Here is a 23906-nt window from a genome sequence, read left to right as displayed (position 1 = left end):
GTCATGAGGATAACATTGGGATGGTTTGGCCAAAGCTCTTTGTAAATCTAGCCTTGGGGAACATTGACCTTTGAGCAATGGGGAGCCTATGTGAGTTCACAGTTCCAGTAGTTTTGATTATGAGTATGCCACAATATTTGTCATCAGTATGACTATGCAAACTGACCAGAGCATTTTGGGAACACTGAATTAAAAAACGGTGGTCCATAAGCAGTGAGTCCTAGATGAATTTAAAGTTTCATTTTTACTGATGTTATAAAATTAAGCATCAGGGTAGCATTATTAGCAAACAGATTTGGTTGTACTTGAATAGAATTTAACTTTGGGTTTTCTTTCAAACCTGCTTATAGCTTTACAGTAGTTTAATTTGGCACCAAGACTCTTGGTAATATGGTAAATGAAATTTATAAAGGTTATTTTACATCCATACTTCATTATAAATCTACAGAGTAATGTTGCTAAGTAACATTTAAATACTTTATCTCAATCTCAATTTGAGTATGTATTTAAAAGAATAAAACATGTCATCAAGAGAAATAATAAACTGAGAATGCAAACAATGCAGCAGACTACTCTACTTTCCACACTGTGCTTTTAGACCTATTCTGTTTGGTCTGTTAGGTCATTGGATGTAAAAAATAAATATGTGTGTGTGTGTGTGTACACATATATGTATATATATGTCACATATGACTATATATGTGTTTATGTAAATATATATGATACAGATAAAATATTTATATACACATATACAGATAGATAGATGGAGATAGATATATAGATATGAAACTTGGATTTTTATAACTTCGAAGAGATCTTGCCAATATGTTGGGAGTCACTATGAAAACTCTTTGATCTTTTGGTTTTGTTGCTGACAGAGTTTTGATACCTTTATCTCCCTCAGTAAAGGCAAAGAACTGTCAGTGTGTTTGATAGACCTTTGATATTTCATAGCTATTTAGTTTAAAAGATGTGGAATTTTTTGGGGGGATATATATATCTCCTTGTATTTTTCGATATATATTAGTATAGTGTATTCTATGCCATTGTCAAAGTGAAAATTAATTCATTTATACTGTTTCTAATGTAAAAACGTTCCCAAGGATAAACTCTCTGGCTATCCAGCTATATTTAATAAATTAAAAAAGTGTGTCTGGGTTTGTTGATTTGTTAAGTGCTAGGTATATAGACTTTCTGATCTTTGATGATTTTTTTAGGTGAAAAAAATCAGTATTTATTGTTATTTTACAGTTGATATAATAATAACCATCCAGCTCGAAACTTTATTATCAAGGGTATAAATAGTAGTTGTTTGCATATTTTGCTTTCTAAATTAATTCAGGTTCTTCGTGATAGATACACTCGCCCTTCAACTGAGTAAAGGGGGTCAAATATGTGGTGACAGAAAGAAATCTAACTATGGGTGGTGAACACACAGTGTAAACATATATATGCCTTACCGTTAAAGTGTACAACTGAAACTTATTGGATTTCATTAACCAATGTCACCATAAAAAATAAAGTAAAAAAAAGAAAAAAAAAAAGTCTCTGAGCTATTAGAAACAACACCAATGTGATTAGAAACAACACCAATGGAAAAAAAGAAGAAAAATGCTTTGTGGATTTTAGTTAGTGTAAATATGACAAATTTTAATACTTTTCAAGTGAGTTTTCTGGTGATTTTATTTTTCACCATTTGTATCACTCTTACTTTTAGCAAAGGTGCCCCCCACCCAAAGTTAAGCTTATGAGGATTATTTAACAAATACTAAGAAACAAATAATTTAAATTTAGTCAAGATCAAGTTGAAAACTGTAAACTGCAAAATGTATTGAGTGTTATTATGTGTAATAGTTTAGGCTAATAATCTGGAAGCAAAGTTTTGAATTTACATTCCACTTTCACCCACTTAATAGCTATGTGACATTAGGCAAAATTGTTTAACCTTTTCTTTCTTCATCTGTATCATAAGAATAATAATAGTACCCTCCACACTGGGTTATTGTGAGGTCTAAAATAATGATTGGTAATGCCTGGAACATGGTGAGTATAAGGTGCAGGTCATAATCACTTATGATTCTTTATAGTTACAATTTATAAAAAAATTTTCTGTCAAGAAGCTATTTTTCTTGTTTTATTTGCTGTGAATTTTATATTTCATAGTTGTTTATGTGCTGTGTTTTATTTTAAGAAAAAGGATATATTTAAAATTATGTTACTTGTGCATGGTAAAATAGTCTGTCGTATGCGGGAGATGTCCAAAATAACCTCTGTATTGGGGTGAACTTTTCTTTCTTGGTTGGAACAATCAGGACCCAACTTTGAAACTAAGAAAGTTAGAGTATGGATTACAGGTTATTAGACCTGGATGGGACCTTTCAATTCAACTTCTTCATTTTACAGAAGAGGAAGTAACAGCTTTGGAGGGTTATCTTCTTCGAGTTCACATGACTTGGTACTTTAGTGTTGGTCTAGAACTTCTATCTTTTGATTCCTTAACCTCCCTCTCTATTTCGGTGAATATAAAATTTTTGATGATGTTTGAGTAACAGTGACATTCATGTTAAAAGGTGAAAAGACAACAGTCATTGCTTTTAATCTATTTATTGATATGTTGAGTCACATTAAGAACATGATTTAAAAGTTTGGAATTGCTTCTCAGCAAGTTAGTTGGTCATACAATCTCAGGAATATAGCTGTTGTGCAGATCGGGACTACATTGTGGAAGATCTAAAACCCTTTTCTCTCTAGCCCAAAGCTCTGGTCTTCACCATGTAATTTTTCCAAAAAGAGAAACGTGAACACAGAACAGTGTTATGTGAGCCAAGAGCTGTTGAAACATTAAGTTAAATTTCTTCCTGGAAATCAGTAGACTAAGACTGTGTTAGCTCATGTTTCATATTACACAAGAGAAAATAAACTGAAAGGTCAGTTTAACGGTTACAGCATTGCCCTTTTCCAAGGTAATCAGCAGAGCATATAGCAGAGACGTGAACAGGAGCGTGACTGGAAAGAGAGTGGCTGATAAAGAGGCTGGCTGCTTAAAGTGCTTGGGACAATACTTGACACTTCCAGGCCTGACCAGATAGGCCATCTCACAGGGCTTACCTTCAGTAATTCTGATTTATTACATTCAGATGATTTTTTTTTCTAGTTAGGTAGTCAGGTTTCACATTGCCAGAAGACTCCAGAAATTTTAATATTGACCATTAATCATACCTTGGTAAACTGCAAGGGCAATATATTATTAATTTGTTTGCAACCAAGAGACAAGACACAGTGATTAAAATTAATTTCTAGCTGCATTTTGTTAATTTATTATAATTAATTAATCTGTTAAGAAGTCAAAATATGTTTACTTAATGGCTATATAGTAGGTTCTTTGAGTTGTGTCATTAAATGTCATTTTCATTATCCTGAATGTAGAATTCCAGAAATAAACACTTTATTATTCAAATAAGTAAGGAGTTGTATAAAGCTTTCTAAGTAATGACAGAACGTGGAATATTTTTAGTTTTTTTAAATTGAATAAGAACATTTTATATTTTTGGTTTCATAGGATTTAGACCTGGAAGGATCTCAGGAATAACCTCCCCCAACCCTTTCACCACTATGGCCCAGTACCAAAATTAGGAAAGAATATTTAATAAGTAACAGTCAGTATTTACTTTGAGGACACTATTTTAAATAGTAGTAACTGTAACTTTTAAAAGTTAACTTTTAACTGTTTTGAACTGACCTCATTCTCCTTCTCTCCAAAAAGACAGATTTAATAATGTCTATATAATTATAATTTTTACATATATTTTATGTTATTGATGTTGTTGAATACTTATCCTTGACTGACAGACACACACTATTCACTTAAAGTCCCAAATACCCAGTCTTCATGTGACAGCCTTAATTTATAGATAATTTTGCATATTCTGGATATTTTTTTGCTTAAATAAGAAAGTTTTTGCCAGTCACCTTAAAGTCCTTCTAAACAGCAACTTAAAAAGCTATTTTTTTCTTCAAAAAAATTATATTTTCCTTCTCCTTTAACCTTATTTTCTTCTTTTTTTTTAGCTATTAAAATTCCTGTAGAGCTTTTACTTATGTGTTTTTCCTGCCTTGAATCTAGGTTCCCCTAGGAAGCAGATGACAATATAAAATCTCAAAAATTAAGCTAGCAAGGAAAGAATTTCTCCCATGGGTTCTTTGGGTTTCAGGCCCAGTCAGAAGTACTTGAAAAAAATTCTACATCCTAGACATTTCTAGATAGGGTATGGTCCATCTCCCCTAACATATCTCCCATGTTCACAATTTTGCCTGAAATTAGAACTTCAGTAGAGATCTAGGATGATCTGTTTTCCAGGAGAGCAAAGATTTTAGCCTCTTTCAGTTTTTCCCCAAAGTTATTTCTTGCTCGTTTCCTAAAGTAACTACCCCCCCTCCCCTTTTTTTCTGGTCAACCTAATATACTTAATTTTCTTACAAACTTTCCATAATTTATACATTCAAGTCAATATGGAGTACCTACTACTATGTGTTATGTGTTACTATGCCTGTATTTGTAATTTTTTATAGCAGGAAAAATGGTAAGGATTCTCAGACACTTTTGGAATTGGAAAGGAAAAATCCTTAATGTTTGCTAATAATTAACATGTATATTAATATCTAAATAAGTGTTATAAGTAAAAAATTGATAAATTAAAAAAGTATACTATAGCATTGCCCCTCACCTAGGTGGAAGAAAGTTTCAGCTGACAGTTGAGTACTTGCTGGCTACTGTGGGGATAATCTCCAATGCAATTTCATAGATTACTTAATAGCCTGTGGGGTTTCCTCCATTGAGCAGGGGAAGAAATTAAGAAAAAGAGGATAAGTGATTGTTCAGGTCACATACATTATGTTACACAGTTAGGATATGAACTTACAGTGTTTATTTTTAGAGACTAAGCTGATTTTCTTAATTATACGATTAATAGCCTTATGAGTAAAACTTAAAGGGCTTTCTTTAAAAAGAAAATCTGACTTTTAACTTGAGATTTTTATCTCTTGAATTATTCAAAGTTTACCTTTTGTGATGAATAATGCCACCTCTATTGCTTATTATATTCTTGACCTTGGACAAGTTACATATTTATCTGTGCCTCTATTTCTTTCTCTATAAAAAGAGGATTAAAAACGTCAATGTAGAGATCAAATATGATAATAGTTATAACATTTTATATCTGTATGAAATATTAGTTGTTACACTAACTTCATTTTATGTTCTTGGTTACCAAGAGTTTGACCTAGTTTTTAAATATCCTATAAATTCATAGCAAATATTAAAAGAGACGCCTGTAGTAGGAGAGGGCATGGGCATGATGAGCTTGCTATATCCTCAGGCATTTTCTTTTTTGAGCCACAGTGATTTCAAAGTGGATGTGTATTTCTGTCTCAGAAGCTACAGGGCTGACCTTGAGGGAAGTCAAGATATTTAGTTAAAGTAATATAATGCCATAATCCTGTTTCTGTTGAATTTTTAGTAAATGGGACATTTGAACATATCTTATGTAAACTTCTTAAAAAAGACTATTTAAAAAATTTAAACCTTAAATCTAAAAATGTGTTTTTAAAATATTAGACCCACATTGACAATATAATCATTACTACATTTATTTAACGTACAAAAGTTTATATCTTTTTTGATCAGTAATTTTCAGTATTATGATGGCGTGTGTATATATGTGTGTGTGTATGTATGTATGTATTTTTTTACCCCAAGTTCAAATTAATTTTTTCCTTGTTGTTTACTGTTTGATTATTTTGGATGTTATTATTTACATGGTTTATAATGGGTTGGAGCTTTCATACACCAAGAGTTATAGCTGAATGATATCTGTAAGAGGTAAAAACAAAACAAAACAAAACCCAAAACAAAAAAAAAAGCAAACATTTTCTCATATGACAAGAGAGTGTGAGAAAGCTTGCCTACTAGTATCTATTGGACCTGTAGATCAAGGTTTTTTTGTCCATTTCATTATTTTAAGTTTTCAAAACAGTTGCCAATATTTAAATTAGGGAGAGTTCATAGAAAAGTCTAATTTTTTGGTTCTTGAATAATTATCTGATTTGGCAAAGCATGTTTGGTAACAATGGACTGTAGCTATTAAAAGGAGGCTGTTGCTTTTCAATGGAGCTTGAACTTTCCATCTTACTAGAGCTCCTTTTTGCATTGTTTTCCATATTCTAAGGCCATCCTCATTGGTCATTTTATTTTTTTTTATCATCAGGCTCTCACTTTTATGTTTCATATGTTGGGCCAGCTTTTCATATTTATGATACCTGCCTGGCAGTTCAATTTGTGTCCCCTGGAGTATCGACTGTCAATAAGACTAGGATTATGACAGTTCAATAAAAGTTAATTTATTTCCAGTAATAGATTAAATGTAATTTGCATTTTTCAAAACCATGAATGTATATGTGTTTGTGTGTGTATGTGTGTGTTTGTGTGTATTTGTTAGGTATATATACAAAAGGGGATCATATATGAAATAGTCCACTCGCACCTACCATTCCCATAAGCCTTTGCCCTCCACTAATCAGATTCTGTGCCTTATCCTTCCCTGTTGTTGAAACAAATGTGGGGAGCATAATGGTGCTAGGGATCCTTAGGCTTGACCCAGGCCATTGAAATTCCCAGGTGCCCAGCAAGAGGCCTGCGAAAAACGTATCTGTATGTCAACTGTAGTTATATCTTTATTTTCTTTATACAAATATGTGCTTTGTGGAAAACTGCTCTGCAGCTTATTTTCTCAAATAGTCTATATTGGACATCTTTCCATATCAACACATTTCTCTCTACTTCATTCTTCTTAATGGCTCTTGTGTAATTTTTTGTTTGAGTGTTCCACAGTTTATTTAACCAGTCTCCCATTGTTGAATAAGTAGGTTATTTTGCATGGTTTGATACGCCATAATGATTGTCATTGTTCATGTAGATGTCTTTGCTTCCTTGTGCAATATATCCAAAGGGTAAATTTCTAGAATGGAATTACTTAGTTCAAGAGTATGAATTTGAAATTTTCATAGCTGATGCCAAATTGTTCTCTAATTGTTCTCTAGAGAGTATTTGAGAATATTTGAGAATGTCTTTTTCTCTGTACTATATTTCATCCACACAGACTATCATATATTTACTGTTTTTTTAGGTGGAAAGTGGAATTTTGAAATTTAGGTTTTCAGTTTTGTTATGTGTGAATTTGAGCATTTTTTCCTTTTTTTTTTCAAATTTTTTTTTAGTTCTTAGGAGTCACCAGCCATCCTTATTTAGATCTTTTTGTCAATTTTGCATCTCTCTTAGCTTCTCTTTAGTATATTCAGTTTCTTTGTCTTCTTTAAATTATATCAATTTCCAATTATTTATTCACTTAACTAGTAATTTGTTATTTTTGCTGTATGTGCATTTTGTCCCTTGCCAACTCTAATTTATTTATTATTTCCTAATGATATACTTTGTTCCTCTTTTCGTTTGTTTAGTTCTGTGGTCTAATTTTACTCCTCTTCTTTCATCATATAATCTCTCAGCTTTTATTTTTATTAAATTTGTTTTTAATGAAGTTGAAATATAATGTGAAACATTTGTGGAAAGGTTCTTTTTCTGATCAGCTCAGCTGAGGTGTTCTTCATTAGTCAGCTTCTCAAATTTTGTATATTCCCTGTATTTCCCCTACATGGATTCATGCCAGCTTTTGGGGACTTTTATTGCTCACCCTTCAGGGTATGGGGAAGTGCAGGGAAGCTTATTGACTTTGCTCTCAATTCATTGTGTAGTTCTGGAACCTTCACTTCTGACAGAGAGCACCTGCTACATGCTTCACTTCTCCAGTTTTACCAGTTTTGTCCTAATTTGCTTTTCCTCAGATTTGGGGGGTATAAGTGAAAATAGTATTTTTTTTTTTTTTTTTTTTAACCAATCCTGAATATGGACTCCGGGGATTTGAAGAAGATCAGGTCCTGATTGGGAAGGAATCTTTGTTTTTTTCTTCATGCTATTAGCCATTGTAGTTTGATGGTGGTCTATGTTCTTTCCATGCTTAGTTGCCATAGGGAAGGGCTAGGCAAACTATACCCCACGGGCCAAATCTGGCCCTGCCACCTGGTTTTGTAAATTAAGTGTTATTGGAACACAGCCATACCCATTCATTTACATACTGCCTTTGGCTCTTTTCATGCTTCAGAGAAACAGCTGAGTTGTAACAGAGACCATATGGCTGGGAAAGCCTAAAATATTTACTATCTGCCCCTTAACAGGAAAACGTGGCAAGCCCTGCTGTAGGGTAATTTTATTTTTTTTGCTGAGTTTTGATTTTTTTTTTTTTTTAATTTTATTAGAGGTTAGAGGTGAAAGATATAGGATGATCTTTATACTATCTTGACATAGAATTTGCTATAATGGTTTAAAAAATTTCATGGAATAATATAACCATTATATTTCCTCTCATATCATAATGCTTGAAATTGCAAAAAATGCTGGTAGGATCAATTTAGTTTATTTGAGATAATGATTTTATCCTACCTGGTAATCTCTACCAATAAACAAAATTGTTCACAACAGTTCTCTTCAATGATATATATTTTTCTTTTTCGGAATAAGAGTGAAGCACCTACTTAATTACAATAGTTTTTCTGGAAGACAATATAATTTTCTAACTTTCTTCTTCTGCACTTTTCAAAGGTATAAGCGGTTTAACCAGACTTTGAACAACATTGGAGAGAATGAAGGTGGTATCGATAAGTTTTCCAAGGGCTATGAATCATTTGGCATTCACAGATGTGCTGATGGTGGTTTATACTGCAAAGAATGGGCCCCTGGAGCAGAAGGAGTTTTTCTAACTGGAGACTTCAGTAAGTACTTTGGAAGCATTAAAGTCAGTGATAATATTTTATTTATCTGTTTAAAAGATATGTTACCATTTGGGCGATCTAAAATCCGTTGTTGCCTCGATAGCACTTGAGGGGGCCTTGGTTTTGCTGACACAGTTTTAGAATTACAGTCAGCAAGATTTAGAAAAATAAGATTTATAAAAGTACATTTCAAAGGAGAAATGGACTATGCCAAAGAAGGCTGCAGCTTCATGAAGTGGGAAGGTCTGTATTATATTAGGGCCGTGATAGGAGGTTCTGAGAGTGGTGCTGGATGATTGGCATGTGAGGTCGCCTACTTTGCATGCGATTACCCAAAATACAGTCTGTTAAAATGAGATTTATGAAATTCTGGGCATATGCATAGCATTATAATGATGTTATAACAAGGCTGAGTTTACGGAGAGGTTAGGATATTACTAACTGCGCAAGTGTTTGTGGCTGGACCAAACTAGCTGCTATTATATGGCTTTTTTCTCCTTTGTATCTCAGAATGTAGAGGTAATTTATAACCATAAAATGGGGGTTCCAAGGAAGTCCTAAGGGAGATCTTTGGGAGGGGCCTTCATTCTCTAGTTGCTTATGTCTACCTAACTACCTAACAGATAGACGTTATATTTCATATATTTGACTATATAAAGATTAACAGTTACAAATAATTTACTTTTCAGATCGAGCCATAGAATTTTTAAGTCTTTACTTTCATGTGATAACAGGTATTTCTACTATAATGCGATACACATGTTCCTGAAAAACTATGTTCTGTAAAATCATGTACCAGAAATAACAGTTTATGAGGAAAATAGTGTTAAACTACTACAGATTTACTCAACTTTGTTAGCAAGCCCTGAAAGAAGACAATAGAAATCTGGGTAAAAATAGCAGTCCAGGTTAAATCTCCACTAGTATTTGTACCTGGTTAGTATTTTGAGGATAGGAGACATTTACATTGCAGTTCTTGGATCCTGTATGGCCCAATATCCTTTTTTTGAGACCTCAGTAAAAGTAGACGTCTAATCTAGAGGGTAAACTTCTTCATCCCTTAATTTTTTTTCCTTTTCTTTTTTTATAACACAATAGGAAATTCCTTCTTAGTCTTGTTATCTGTACTGTTAGTTTCACTAGACAGTTAATCTTATGAAAAACATAGTGGTTCTAGAAGTCAGGCTTTTGGCTTACAATGTAATGGGAGGAAGACCTGTATATAAATAACTATAATGCAATCTGTTTAGTTTTGTTCTAGAAGCGTAATTAGGTTGCTGTAATAGTGGCAAGGAAGAAAGCTCAGTTTTGCAAGTGGAATAACTGGGAAAAATAGACCTTGACAAAATGTTCCAAGGAAAGGAAATATCAGAATGGTAATAGTCCTTTAGTGCCGTAGAGTGGTGTAAGTTTAAAATTTGATTTATTAGACTCAAAAGTCTACACGCTATATTTTTCCATTTATATGACATTCTGAAAATAAAACGATAGAGACTGAAAACAGAATTGTCACGGTTTTGGGGTAGAAGGTGTGAATTGATTACACAAGAGAATGAGGGAACTTTTTTGGGGTGATAAAAATGTATTATGTCCTGATTGTGATGATGGTTACATGACTATACATCTGTCAGAATTTATAGAACTGTACATGTAAAGGAGTGAGTTTTACTGCATGTATATTATTCTCTAAGGAACCTGACTTTTAAAAAGTTTTGATTTTATATGTATTGTCCAAGGCAGCACTGTCCACTACAAATACAAGGCAAGACACTTATGTAATTCAGAATTTTTAGGAGCTGTGTTAAAAAAGTAAAGGGAGAATAGTTGAATGAATTTTAATAATGATACATTTTATTTGACCCAGTATATCAAAATATTATTTTAACATGTAATCAATATAAAATTTGTTGCTATAATATTTTGTACTATGTCTTATAAATCTGATACTTTTTCATTGGAAATACTTGATATGAATTAGATTTAATAAGATTTTCAGTTTAAAAGTGTATACCCAAGTTTTTCCAAACATAATAATAAGTTTTAGTAACTAAAGTAATAGTTTTAAAATTTAAATTTAATAAAGTAATTATTAAAATTAAAACTTCAGTTTCTCAGTTGTGCTAACTTTATTTCAAGTGTTCAGTAGCCACTAGTGTCTAGTGGCTGCTTTACTGGAAAGCACAGGTATAAGGACTTAAAATAATTCTCTCTGCAGTCCCCACAATTCGATGATATCACCTCCCTATATTTCTTGAGAATTTTTGAAAACTTCATGGGGAGTGTGGTGAAAGATCATGTGATCTGCTTGTTCAGATAGCTTGGCCTGTTGATAATTATGAAGTGTAATTTGAGGATAGGAAACATTTCACTTAAATTATTACTGAAATTGTTATTAATTTTTTTATACACAAACATGGTTATTTCTCTGCCTTCTCTATGCAACTGCCTTGATTACTATTTTTTTTTATAGATCACTTAGACATTAGTCTATAGTAAAGGCACATACTGATATTCTATTTTATTAGTTCTTTTTATGACTATTTACAAGATTTAGAGGTACTGAGAATGTTCAAGTTAAATTTTCATAAAAAGAGAACTACTATAAGAACCTCAATTAAATTTTGATACTTGCATTAGTTACCTCCTCCTCCATATTTTTGATTAAATACACTAAATATGTTTTAGAAATATAAAAAATATGAGAAAAGGACTATATGAAAACTAGATTTGTTATAATGAGATTTATTAAAAATTTTGCCTTGTAAATTTAGTTGGGCCATATGTGCATTTGGAGAATTGCATTCAAAAATTGTACTTAGGATTTAGTGTTTAACTATTAAAAGTATAATAACTTAAAGAATCTTTTGTAAAGAAAAAAAGTAAAAATTACTTAGCCTCTCTTTTAATGTAAAATTTCTTTTGTTAATTTTTTCAATTTAACTTGATTTTTAAAAATCCTGCCCTTTGTGAAGGTATATCAAGTAATTTAAAATCTCACCGTATCCTTGAGATGGCATTCAGTCAGTTATTTTCCATCAACCATGCTTTAATCAGTGGTCCTTTATTTTTATTGGAGAGATTGGAAAGACTAAGATAAATGAAATTGTTATAGAAAATAGTTAAGAACAAGCAGTATGCTGGTAAAATTTAAATGTCTAATCTATTTTCTTATCTAGATGAAAGATTATCTTTTTTTCTGCCCAAAGTCACAGGGTCACAGGATCTCTTTATACATGGAATCTCAACTTTTTCTCACTAAAAGCTTTGAAACTTTGAAAAAAAACACAAAAAACAAAACTTGAAAATTGAGAGCAGAACCAATATTTTGGGTTAATAATTAATTTAAAATTTTTTTTTTTTTGGAAAAATGTACACATGAGTATCAATTTAATGACTGTGTAGACCATAGAACTTTGAAGGTAATGACAACATAGCTAAAAATATACCCTTATATAACTGCATTAACCATGCCATTTTTTTTAAACACAAAGGATTCTATATTTTGTTTTTCTCTTATTTACATAAAATCTTTTTTTTTTCTTAAGAAGAGTTGAGCAAGAAGAAAGTCATTTTTTTTTGTTGAATTTTTTCTCAGGGTCAAAAATGTGTTAGATAATTTAATTGTTAAGTCTTCTAATGTACGAATTTATACTAAACCAAAAAGAAAAAAATACACATTAATTAGCTAAAAAAATTACAGTATATTTTTTATTAGAAAATGCAAATGAAAGTTAGTTAAGATGTTTTTCTTAGTGGTTTTGCTAATGAAATAAAATGTTTTAAAAAGTGTTTAACTATATTCATATGACTTTATATTTATCCGCTGACAAATTGAACATCAATAAACTTAAAAGAATCTATAGAATTAATCTCTATATCATTGACCTTTTTAACAAATTTTATTTCTTCATTTGTCATCTAATGCAACAGTAAGCTTAATATCTATATATGTGCTGAAATAGCACCTGAGAAAACTATTGCTTCTTTACCTGTTGGCAGAGATTTAAAAAGTGACATAATTTTATTTATATATTTATCATTAAAACATATTGTATATATAATTTAAAACATTGCTTTTGTACCTATCTCTTCTCTCAATTCCCAAAGACAATATATACAAATCTTCCAACACTTGCAACAAAAATCTTATTTCAGCTAATGGATAAATTGACTGTTGCTTATATTTTCTAGAAAAGGGAAATTTTCTTAATTGAGTTTTCCTCTAAATGATTGCCCATTTAGTTGTGATAATTTTTCAGAAGAAATTAAAGTTAAAGAATGTCTAGACTTTAATTCTGTATTATGGAAAATTATACCTGTAATCAAAATACTTTAGTATATTGTTGTGATGTCTGTCTTCCCTTCTAATCATTTTAGGAATTGACTGCACTATACATTTTTTCTCGGAGCTTACTCATAATATTGCTGGTAAATGTTTATGGTTCTGGTGTAGTTTTTTGCCAACTCACCTATTAGTACAACTACTTAGAGTAATAAATGTAAATTATCTTTAAGAAAGAATTTGCCATGAATTGGCATGTTAAAGAAAAGAAAAAAACATGGAATTTAAAGTTTTAAAACACAGTTGAGCTCTCTGAAGATGGTTTTTCATCGGACCCAGTGGAGATAAATGTGATAATATCTGTCTTAACTGCCTAACTGGGTTGCTCTAGATACTAACTAGCCTGTGCGTACGAAAATTCATTGCTACAGAAATTTAATCAACAAGATTGAAAAGCTACTCTAATTTGCAAAGGTCTTTTTATTTTTTATTTAAAAAATTATAATTAATTTCAAAAGGCAATTGAGCTTTGCAAAAGTCAAATGTTTTAGTCTCTTTTATTTTGCCCAAACTGAGGTACATGTTTTGTCATCACATTTTTAAAACTTGGAAAGCAACTTTACTTTATCATACATATTTTTTCTTCATTTGAGAGAAAATAAAGCAATCATTTTAATTTTTTCTTTTCAGTCATTAAAAAAAAAGAAACTAGATTTTTAAGCAGCCACCAGCTGCTACAGCAACCCAGAAGGACAGTGGATATATAATGACATTCATCAAGATTGGAATCATACCACCCAAAAAGTATTTCTGGGCAAGTCAGAAAGTATGTTAAAGGTTTGAGAAGAATTTCCAAAGCTTTGAATCCTCTTAAACATAGCAAAAATTCATTCTTTAGAAAATTAAATGCAATTTAAAATATACTTGCAGTTTTGGAAGTAAATCATATTTATTGTAGTTTGCTAAATAATTGAAGAAAACTAGCTGCTTTCCAGTAGCTAGATGATAATAAATAGAGAGCAAGGCAGTAAACTACTTATGTCAATATAAAATAATTGGGTTTCTATTCCTTATAACTGAAAACATTTCATTTAAAATTACGAAGTCCAGGAGCCAGGCACATTTCAAAGAACCTACATGTCTATCATTGATAGACTAAAAAAAATGGTTTAGTCTGATTTTTATGCCTATAGTAAAAAATAACCACAGATATTTTTGTAGAGTGGGAAAAATACCAAGTAGAATTTTACCTGTTTTCTGAATGAAATTTGTCTACAATTTAGTTTCCAGTTATACAGTTGTTAAAAAGTTTACATCAGCACAAAAGCCTTTATATTTCTTAATTCCACATGCTCTGAAACAGTGCTACTCAAAGTGTGCTCTGTGAACCAATGTGGTTTCGTGTACTGTAATTGGTTTGCAATGATATGTCAGAAATTGGGAGTAAGCATTTAAAAACGTTAATAACAGCTTGACAGAGTAATTTTATTTCAGTTGAATGGTAATACAGAAATTGGGGCTTAAATTTTGAAAGTCTTTTTATTTCGATTGTCTAATAATTCATTTTATTTTGCCTAAGTATTGGTGTACAATAGAGTGGAATATATTTTAAGATAACTAGTCCATCATCTTAGATAATTTGAGAAACACTGATCTGAAAATTAGCGATTAGTATTAATATTAGTTTAGAAGTCCTTTATAGTTGGAAGGTATAGTTCTGATAGCAACCTCCTTTGTATTCTTTTCCTTCAACTAAATCTGTGGTATCTCTGTCAGTCAGCTTTCTCTATGATAATGCATGTTATGAAAAACTCCCCCATTTTAATGGCTTAAAACAACAAAGACTTATTTCTTGCTCATGTTGGCTACCTTGTCAGCTGTGTCTCTGCCTGAGTGTCTGATTCTTTCCAGAATCAAGGGTGGTGGATTAGCCCCTGTTTGGAACATGCTGATCTTGTGGTAGAGAGGAACAGGAATGGAGGAAACTTGTTGTGGCTCTAAAAACTCCAGCTTAGAAATGGCAAATGTGATTTGCGCTTTCATTTCATTAACCAAATAATTTGGCCAAGCCTATATCAATGGGGCATGGAAACAGAATTCTCTTTTGTGGAGGCTCATAAAAAATTGAGAATAATAATATAAATGGTCTTTGTGGCAAATAACAGATGTTCATAATATAAGGTGTAAACTTTTCCGGTTTTTTTTAATATTCCAGATATCTTTTTTTCTGGGACCATAGGGGAGTTGATTAGATATGTCAGAAGCATAATGCTTCCTACTTAGATTATTGAGATGCTTTCTTTGGAATCTCTACTAACCTCTGGATTCAAGTGGAACTTAAAGGAGTCTTGTTACACAGACATTTTCAACTCCCTGTGCGTCTTCGGAATGCATTTTTATATGGCTTCCTTTTAGTTTGGCTTATTGAAAATGTTTCTAGAAAGCAAATTTCTGGGATGATCTGGGGATTCTTATTTTGGCAAAGGGGTGGCAACCTACAAGGTAGAGATAGACAGCTTTATGATTGTTAACCGAGCCAACACATGCTAAGAAATGAATAGCCTTTTTGATATATGTCAACTTAAAATAACTAATCAGCCAATGGGTGTTTTGTAGAAAGTTGTGGGGGACTTTCTCTAGCTTTCCAACCTGGTATTGATTCTCTCACACCCTTGATTTGTTTTCATTGATCGATTATTCATTTTCAGTGGAGTAGAGGTACAGTGGAGGTTTACTTAACCAAAATATACTTACCAGACTTACTGAATTTACTTCTGCTTTACAGGCTTATTGTCAAGGAGCTGAGAGTTTCCTCCAGGAGACTGAGCATACATTGGTCGTAGAGAGTGACTGCATAGGCATATATAATTTTCCTCCTGCCAGTTACCTTGTATGCTTATAGTGAGCACCCCCTCCAATCCTGTGAATGCCAATTCATTATGATCCTGTAATATAATATTATATAAAGTGATGAACTATGAGTGTGATAGGAAAGAAAATTATTAAATATTGAGAAAATCTCAGTATGGACAAGTTGGAAAAATTATTTTGAATTAAGTATGCACAAGTGAGCTACAAGAAAAGGCTGTAAATCTAATGATTTCACATACAGATTATTTTGCATGCACCTTTTAGCTTTCATTCTATTTTTATTCACATCAGGAATTGCAAAGCAACAAAGCAAAATTTTCTTTTTTTAATCTATTCAAGCTTAAACATACCTCTAAATTTTTCTAATAACAAAATAGTTGGACAGGGATTGAAAATGTAAAGAATATGGGAGAATTGGAAATCATAAATGTCACATTATAGGCATAGGCTCATATAAGCATGATATAAAATCTCAGCACTAAACTTAAAAAAATAAAATCTTAAATCAGAAGATGGGTGAATATTTATATTTATCTTTTTAAGTTAAAAGAAAATTTTTACCCTTTATATATGTATTGTCATTCTCTGCTTTAACCACTATTTTCAATATATGTACTGACTTGTGGCCCCAGTTGTGTTGGATCAGAGAGTTTGTTATAATGCCTAATGGGATTATTTTATAGGGAAGCATTTTTACCTTCTGGGATTTTAGGAGATTGCTGTTACAGACCTTAATGCTAGAAAGTAGATTTTGAACTGTGTGACATAAATAATAATTTTCTTTCCTTGTGTTACTTTTTCATACATATCCTGTTAAAAATTTATGCTGTTTGGTTAATACAGTACTTTTTATTAGGTTTTGGTTTTAATGTTTTTCTTCTAGTTAATGTCTGTAAAATTATTTTGTTTATGGTTTTCTTCAACAGTTGTCTTTTGAAATTTTCATAATTTTATCCATTAAAGTGACTTTATTAAGTTCACCACTTACTTACACAGAGAAGGTATATCATTCATATTATTCTCTTATCAGTTAGATATTTTCCTAGAGAAGTCTACTGTTTTATAATAGTAATGTCTGGCCCCGAGCGTGATTGATTATAACATGTATCAACACTTTCTGTCTCTTGATCACAGCTAAACTATTTATTTTAAGTTCAAATTGTATTATTCTAAGAAGCTGTCACTTATAGACTTTTAAACAGCTCCAATTTAAATTGTTGATATTTTCTTTCTTATGCCGCAGATAACATAACTGAATATCGTTTTGCACTGTAGAGGTTTCAAAAATGTAGTAAATCCTTAAAAGATGTATAGCACTGTTTTACTTACCCACTGTTTTACTTGGGACAGTTGTCCCAAGCAGGCCAACTGGAGTTCACTCATTAGTCTTGGAGGTTTCAGCTCTTAGAGCGGAGGTTTGTCAGCTCTCTCCCCCAGTCCTTTCCCTCTTTCGCCATTACTGGCTTATATTCTTTACATTTTCAATCCCTGTCCAACTATTTTGTTATTAGAAAAATTTAGAGGTATGTTTAAGCTTGAATAGATTAAAAAAAGAAAATTTTGCTTTGTTGCTTTGCAATTCCTGATGTGAAACTGTGCAAATATTAATTTTAATTTTGATTGCTATCTCTTGTGATAGGTTCTTGAAAAAAATGACTAAGCCATTTTAGTTGCTTGCAAATCAGTGGCAGAAGTACCTCAAATGTATTATTTAGAGAATAAGAACCTGAAAATAATCCCACATTTTGTCAGCAAGTATAATGACCTTTGGTAGTGATACCGATGTGTAGAGCTCTGCCCAGGAACCATGGGAACTAAATGACTTTTGACTTAAGTCTTTAAGGCTTATTATATACTTTCACTTCTTAGTTATTTATTTTCTTTATTTTTTTATTTAACATTTTAAAGTTGAAATATAATTCATATAACATAAAAATCACCATTTCAGAGTAAACGCTTGAGTGGTTTTTAGTGTATTTACTGTATGGTAATGGTATTTGCCATTACCACTGTCTGATTCCAGAACATTTCCATCACTCCAAAGAGAAACCTCATACCTATTAGCAGTTAGTCCTAATTCTCTTTTCCCTTCCTTTCTTGGCAACCACTAATCTATTCTCTGTCTCCATGGATTTCCCTATTCTGGAAATTTCATATAAATGGAATCAGACAATTTGTAGCTTTTTGTTTCTAGCTTCTTTCACTTATAATGTTTTCAAGATTCATTCATTTCATAGCATGTAACAATCCTTTGTCCTCTTTAGGACTGAATAGTATTTTACCATATAGACATACCACATTTTGTTTATTTCTCAGCAGATGAACATTTGGGTGGTTTTCAGTTTTGGACTATTGAACATCTGTGTACAAGATTTTCTGTGAACATGTGCTTTCAGTTCTCTTGGGTTGCCTTGCTTATTGATGTTTTTACCAAATTTGGATATTTTACTGTGCTGTTGATTTGCTTATTTGCCCTAAGATCCTTTCACCCACCCTTTTCTGTTCTGCTCTGCACCACATTTGTTTCTGCTTCTGTCGAGTTGGTTTAGTAGGTGACACTAGTGGAAGACATGGGAGGAAGGAGAAGCCAAGGAATTCTCCCCTACTCACTTGCCCAACCTTCTGTCCAGAGTAAAGCTGACCATGTATGTCTCTTTCAGTAGGTGCATTTTGTAGTTCTTGTTGCTTTTCTTTTGTGAGCTGAGCTCCTGACAGGCAGGCTTGCCTGGTTCCTGCTAGATGGCTCTGGCTTCTAAATTCTAGTAGTACTGCCTGTCCCTTACGGGTGTTATCAGATTTCTATTATTGCTAATTCCTAGGTTTCTTAATTGTCCTCTGTTTGAATTCTCAGTCCTTCTATTACCTGTGTAACCAATTCCCTGTAATAAGTTTCTCTATTTGAAATAGATAGAGTGGTTTCCACTGTAGCCTCGTCACTGGAATAGTTTTTCCCTCTGTTAGGCCTGCGGAGTTCTGTTAAGGCTGCAGGACCATTTTCATCTGTTTTAGGTATCCAAAGCAACCCTGGAATGATTTGGCTTAGTGATCCTGCTTCTGTTAAAATATTTTCAAATTTAAAATTTTCTGTTTACCAATTTTTTGAATTTTTAAGTATTTTTATAATAAAGAGATATGTATTATAGACTTTTACTTATTCAAATTTCTAGAAAACTCAGTAAGAGATATTATATTCTTTTCCTATATTATAGCAAATTAGTTATGTTTTACTTTACACAGGATTTTTGATGTTTCCTCTAATGGAGAACAATTTCATTTTCATTATCTTTTGTTAAGTCTAAAACAATTTTTCCCAGCGCCTGGTCCATATATCACTCAAAGGAGGGTAAAGCCTGGCTGTTGGTAAATGAAGATTCCTGGATAAATAACAAACCTCCCGAATCACAGTTTCTAGGAATAGAGTTTAACGTTGATGATATATTGCCCTCTTTTTTGAAAACTTGTATCATTTATATGATAGTGGATGCTATAGTATCGTATATTCTTTCTTTTAATTTCTCTCACTCCATCTTCATGGGGAAGAAGTCACAGCCATATTCTTGTTTCCTAGAACATGATAGTCTGTGTGCAACCTAAGGCAGTGACCCATATTTTCTTTACTTAGGAGAATCTTCTGGAAGGAAAGAAAAACGTGTTTCCTAGGAAAGAATCAGATAGTATTATCACTTACATTGGAGGGTAGAGGACAATGAAGTAATTACTTCATATTTCTGGGGTGGTAGAATTTGGTTCTTACTGGCCAATTTAACAATCAGGCGTCTAGGTGAAGTTGAGAGGTTTTCAGATATGTAGGGATGCAGAAATTTTATCTTGAAAGCATTCTTCCTTAGGAGGTTATGTATGGATGCCAGCAAGATGAGGGAATAAACCAAGAAAGAGGAAGACATGCAATGCAGGAACCAGAGACTCAAGCTCAGGAGAAAGTTGAGTAGAAAAAGAAACAGGTTGTGCGATAGGAACTGAGAACAATCAGGAAGAGAACAATTAGGAACGTAGAGAAGACCCTGTGAAGAAGTTCTCCGGGAAGAATTTCCCTTGGGAGGAAAATGGCAGAATGGAGAAAGTATTTAAGAGCTTAGAAAATTTTAGGGAATGGATAAAGGTTTTTAGTAGAAGAAAAAAGTTAGGCTCAATATAAACATAATGCTGGAAAGAATCTCCTTTAGGTGGCTATTAAAGAATGAATGTTTGTGTCTCCCCACTACCCTTCCCCAATTCGTATGTTGAATCTTTAACCTCTAATGTGATGTGTTTGGAGAGGAGGTCTTTGGGAAATAATTAGGCTTAGATGAAGTCATGGGGAAACTGTGATGGGATTAGTGCCCTTAAAAGAAGAAGAGAGACCTGAGCACCTTGCTTAACTTAGCTCATGATAGCTCTCTCTGATTCTTTCCCCCAACCACCGTCCCCTAATCTCTTCCTTGTGATGACACAGCAAGAAGGTAACAGTGTGCAAGTCAGGAAGCCAGCCTTCATCAGGAACTGAATCTTCTGGCACCTTAGTCCTGAACTTCCCAGCTTCCAGAACTGAAAAATAGATGTCTGTTGTTTAAGTCTGTTGTATTTTGTTAGGGGGACCTGGGCAGTCTGACATAATGGCACAGGGTCATGTTATTAGACTGTGGACAAGTATCTGTAACCCCAGTTTTCACTTTGTGATGAATGATATTTATCATAATGTAAGGACTGCGATGAACAATATTTCTATAATGTATAGAAAAAATCACTAAATACTTAGTGCTTACATTATTTCTGTCAAAATAATGAGGAAAGATTTTCAAAGATATTTTTAAAGTTATAATTATGTAACCATAACCATGTAATTAAAAGTTATCCATCAAAATGTAAGTGAATTATTTTTTTTATTGTGATAAATGTATCTGATATACTAACCACTTGATGAAACAGATATACTGGGCAGATGCAGTCTAGACATTGCTTTATAGATGGAGATACGTGTTTGTTCAAACATGTTTATCCCAATAAAGGGGAAATAGGAGACAAGAAAGCTCCCTCAGGACCGAAGGTGAATGAAGCATGCTTGTGTAGACTGACAAATCTGGGCACTGTAGAGGAATTCTTTATTTGTTTGGTTTTAACCAGGGTTGCTCTAACTTGCTTTATTCTTGCTGTCTCAGCCCGCTGATAAGTGTGCTTGGCTCCAGTGAATGAGGATGTCATCTTCAGGTGGTAGTAATTTATAGACACGCTTCTGTTGAAGAGTTTTTCTTGAGAGTCACAGGATTTTGGCCTCTGTATTAGTCAGGGAGCAGCAGGACACAGATGGTACACTCAGGTGTTTCACTGGAGAAAGTTCAATGAAGGGCTCTTATAGAAGGCTGGTGAAGGTTAAGGGAACAACCAGAGCTGGAAGCTGTTGCCCCTTTGAGTATAGGTATGGAAAAGGAGAGAATGATTGGTTACTGGAGCTTAGTTAGAGCTGGAGTCCTAAAAGAGGAGCCCAGTTACAGGGTCTGTGGTTAAGAGATAAAGGCAGCCCTGCCAGAAGGAAGCAAGGATGAAAGTAGGTACTAAATATTTTAATCTACTTCAAGCAAAATTAAATTTGTAGTAATTTATTAGAAGCTTCTAAATTATTAATACACAATGTATTTATGATTAAACTCTGGGCAAGTAAAATCACAGTTTTTCTTGCTTTTTCCCCTCCTGGAGTATTAGAATACAATCATAGCATAAGGTGCTTACTTACTCTGTTAAATAAATCTTCTAATTCACTAAATGTACAGTTGTATGTAGGTATGTGGTGATTTTTTTTTTTTTTAAGTAGGTTTGTTTCAAAACTGTTAGAGCTCTTTAAGTTAGAAGAGTATATGAGAGATGTGGAATTTAAATTCAACAGCTTCTCCTTCATTTCGCTCTACTTTCCTTCCCATTGGTAGAGTATTTATTGATCACCTTCTATGTGCCAGACACTGTGCCAGAGGAGTAGAGATGGGGGACAGGATTGATACCAATTGCTGCAGCTCCAGCCTGTGATCAGGCCTGCCAATCAGCTTGTCGCTCATCCTTTTATTGAAGAGTTAAGAAGAGAAGTTTTATCTTTTACTGGCATACTTTCTCCTAAGACTGACTCAGATGAGTAGTAACATCATCTTAGGTGCTTTATAGCTTTATCTATCTTGGAATGGATGAAATCATGGGAATCCAGAGATGCAAAAGAGGGACAATAACCTTTTTATCTGGCAGGGGAAATGGGTGCTCTCTAAGCTCATATAAGCTTAGGCGATCTGCTTAAGCTCATCTAGTAATAAAGTTAAATTGAAATTTTTATGGTTTTATAAGTATTTATGGCCATTTATGCATACTTTTCAGATAAAAAAATCAATAATTAAAGATACTCTTTTATAAAGATATTTTGGGAAAGAAGAATTATGTAATGATACTATCCTAAGCATTTTCTAAAGTCAAAACAACTCAGAATATAAGTTAGTAATAATTACATATACAGTACTATTTCTTGATACTTTTTTTGAGGTTCTTTGATTGCTTATTAATTTTGGTGATATTTTGCCTGTTTATTTTTAAATGAGAACATGTTAAAGTGAAACTTTTGAGGTATATTTCCAGAGAATTTATAATTGATTTAAATGATACATGAGACGTTTTTTGTCAAACTGAACTGAGCCAGAAAAAATCTCTTAGAATTGCTGTATTTAGATTTTAATGAAACTAGGCAGAAAAGAGGCTAAAGTGAATTTCCTTTTTAGTCTTTTAAATGAAAAAGTGCATCATTTGTCCTATATATCTTACTCATCATCAGTCATAGCAAAGCATTCATTCCCATGAGACAGATAATGGATTCAGAGAGCTGAGAGGAATAGAAGATTGTCATTCAATGCAGATGAGCTTTAGTAATATTCTTATCATGAGAAATTGGGTTGCAGAACCTTAAGATTTGGAATTAAGTTGCTATAGATATATTTAATTAAAAATAGATTGCTTTAGACTTTCTTTAAGTTAGAAATAGGTTTAAAATCTTAAATTTATAGTTAGTTTGTATTTAACTTGTATTCAGGACTTGCCTTTAATAGGAATTCTTTATAAATTTCAGCCCTAAAAAGGTACATTTTAATTGAACTATTACAGTGAATATATAAAAAAAGTTTCTGAAAGGATTTTATAACTTTGTATATTGGATCAAAGTGTGGTTTCTCCTCAAGGAGAAAGTAACCAAACTTATCAAACCAAACTGGAAACTGAGAACGACAAGGGTATCTAATTTCTCAATTCTCCTAACACCTTATCAACACAACTCTTTAATTACATATTATACTTTTTTGAGTTTTAGTTTTATTTCCTAATGAGTTGGTTTCTCATTTATAATACCATCCAGTGGATAGTACTTTTCTAAAAGTTAAAGCATATGAAGAATTATGTTATCAAAGTAGAAAAGCAAACATAAATAAGAGTGTATATGTAGTGCACACGTGTTAGCCAAATTTGCAAACTCTACTGTTACAGAATTGGTTTTAGGTTAACTAGAGGAAATCAAAGTGTCCCAAGATCATTCTGTGGTCCTAGTTAATTGTGCATGTTTAGCCCAAGACATTAAAGAAAGTGAGTTAAACACAAAAGTATATGTAGTCAACTACTAATCTTGACCATCTCCCTCAACTCTGGAACTGTATCCCCTAGTTTTAGGACCTAAGGGTCCCTCGTTTAGAGTGGACACTGAGGGTTGGGTTGTGTTTGAGGCCATGCCAGTTCTCCTGTTTGAGAAAAGCCAGAGGAGTAGAGCTGAGTGACAGGACTGATATCAGTTGTTGCAGCTCCAGTCTGTGATCAGACCCATGGCACCTGTTGATCAACTTGTCACTGCTCATTTTTTCGAAGGGTT

General features: G+C 32.7%; 1 protein-coding gene across 1 annotated transcript in view; it reads left to right on the top strand.

Annotated features, from left to right (window-relative positions):
• Positions 1-23906, top strand: part of GBE1 (1,4-alpha-glucan branching enzyme 1) — a gene marked incomplete at its 5' end in the record, with an annotated part of 239060 nt that overhangs the window by 39009 nt on the left and 176145 nt on the right. Inside the window, 1 exon segment of the mRNA XM_006926236.3 lies at positions 8708-8877. Coding sequence (XP_006926298.2) covers positions 8708-8877 — 170 coding nt within the window.

This window comes from Pteropus alecto, unplaced genomic scaffold (assembly GCF_000325575.1).
Source record: "Pteropus alecto unplaced genomic scaffold, ASM32557v1 scaffold239, whole genome shotgun sequence".
Classification (NCBI taxonomy): domain Eukaryota; kingdom Metazoa; phylum Chordata; class Mammalia; order Chiroptera; family Pteropodidae; genus Pteropus; species Pteropus alecto.
This window is presented reverse-complemented; position numbering and strand designations above follow the sequence as displayed.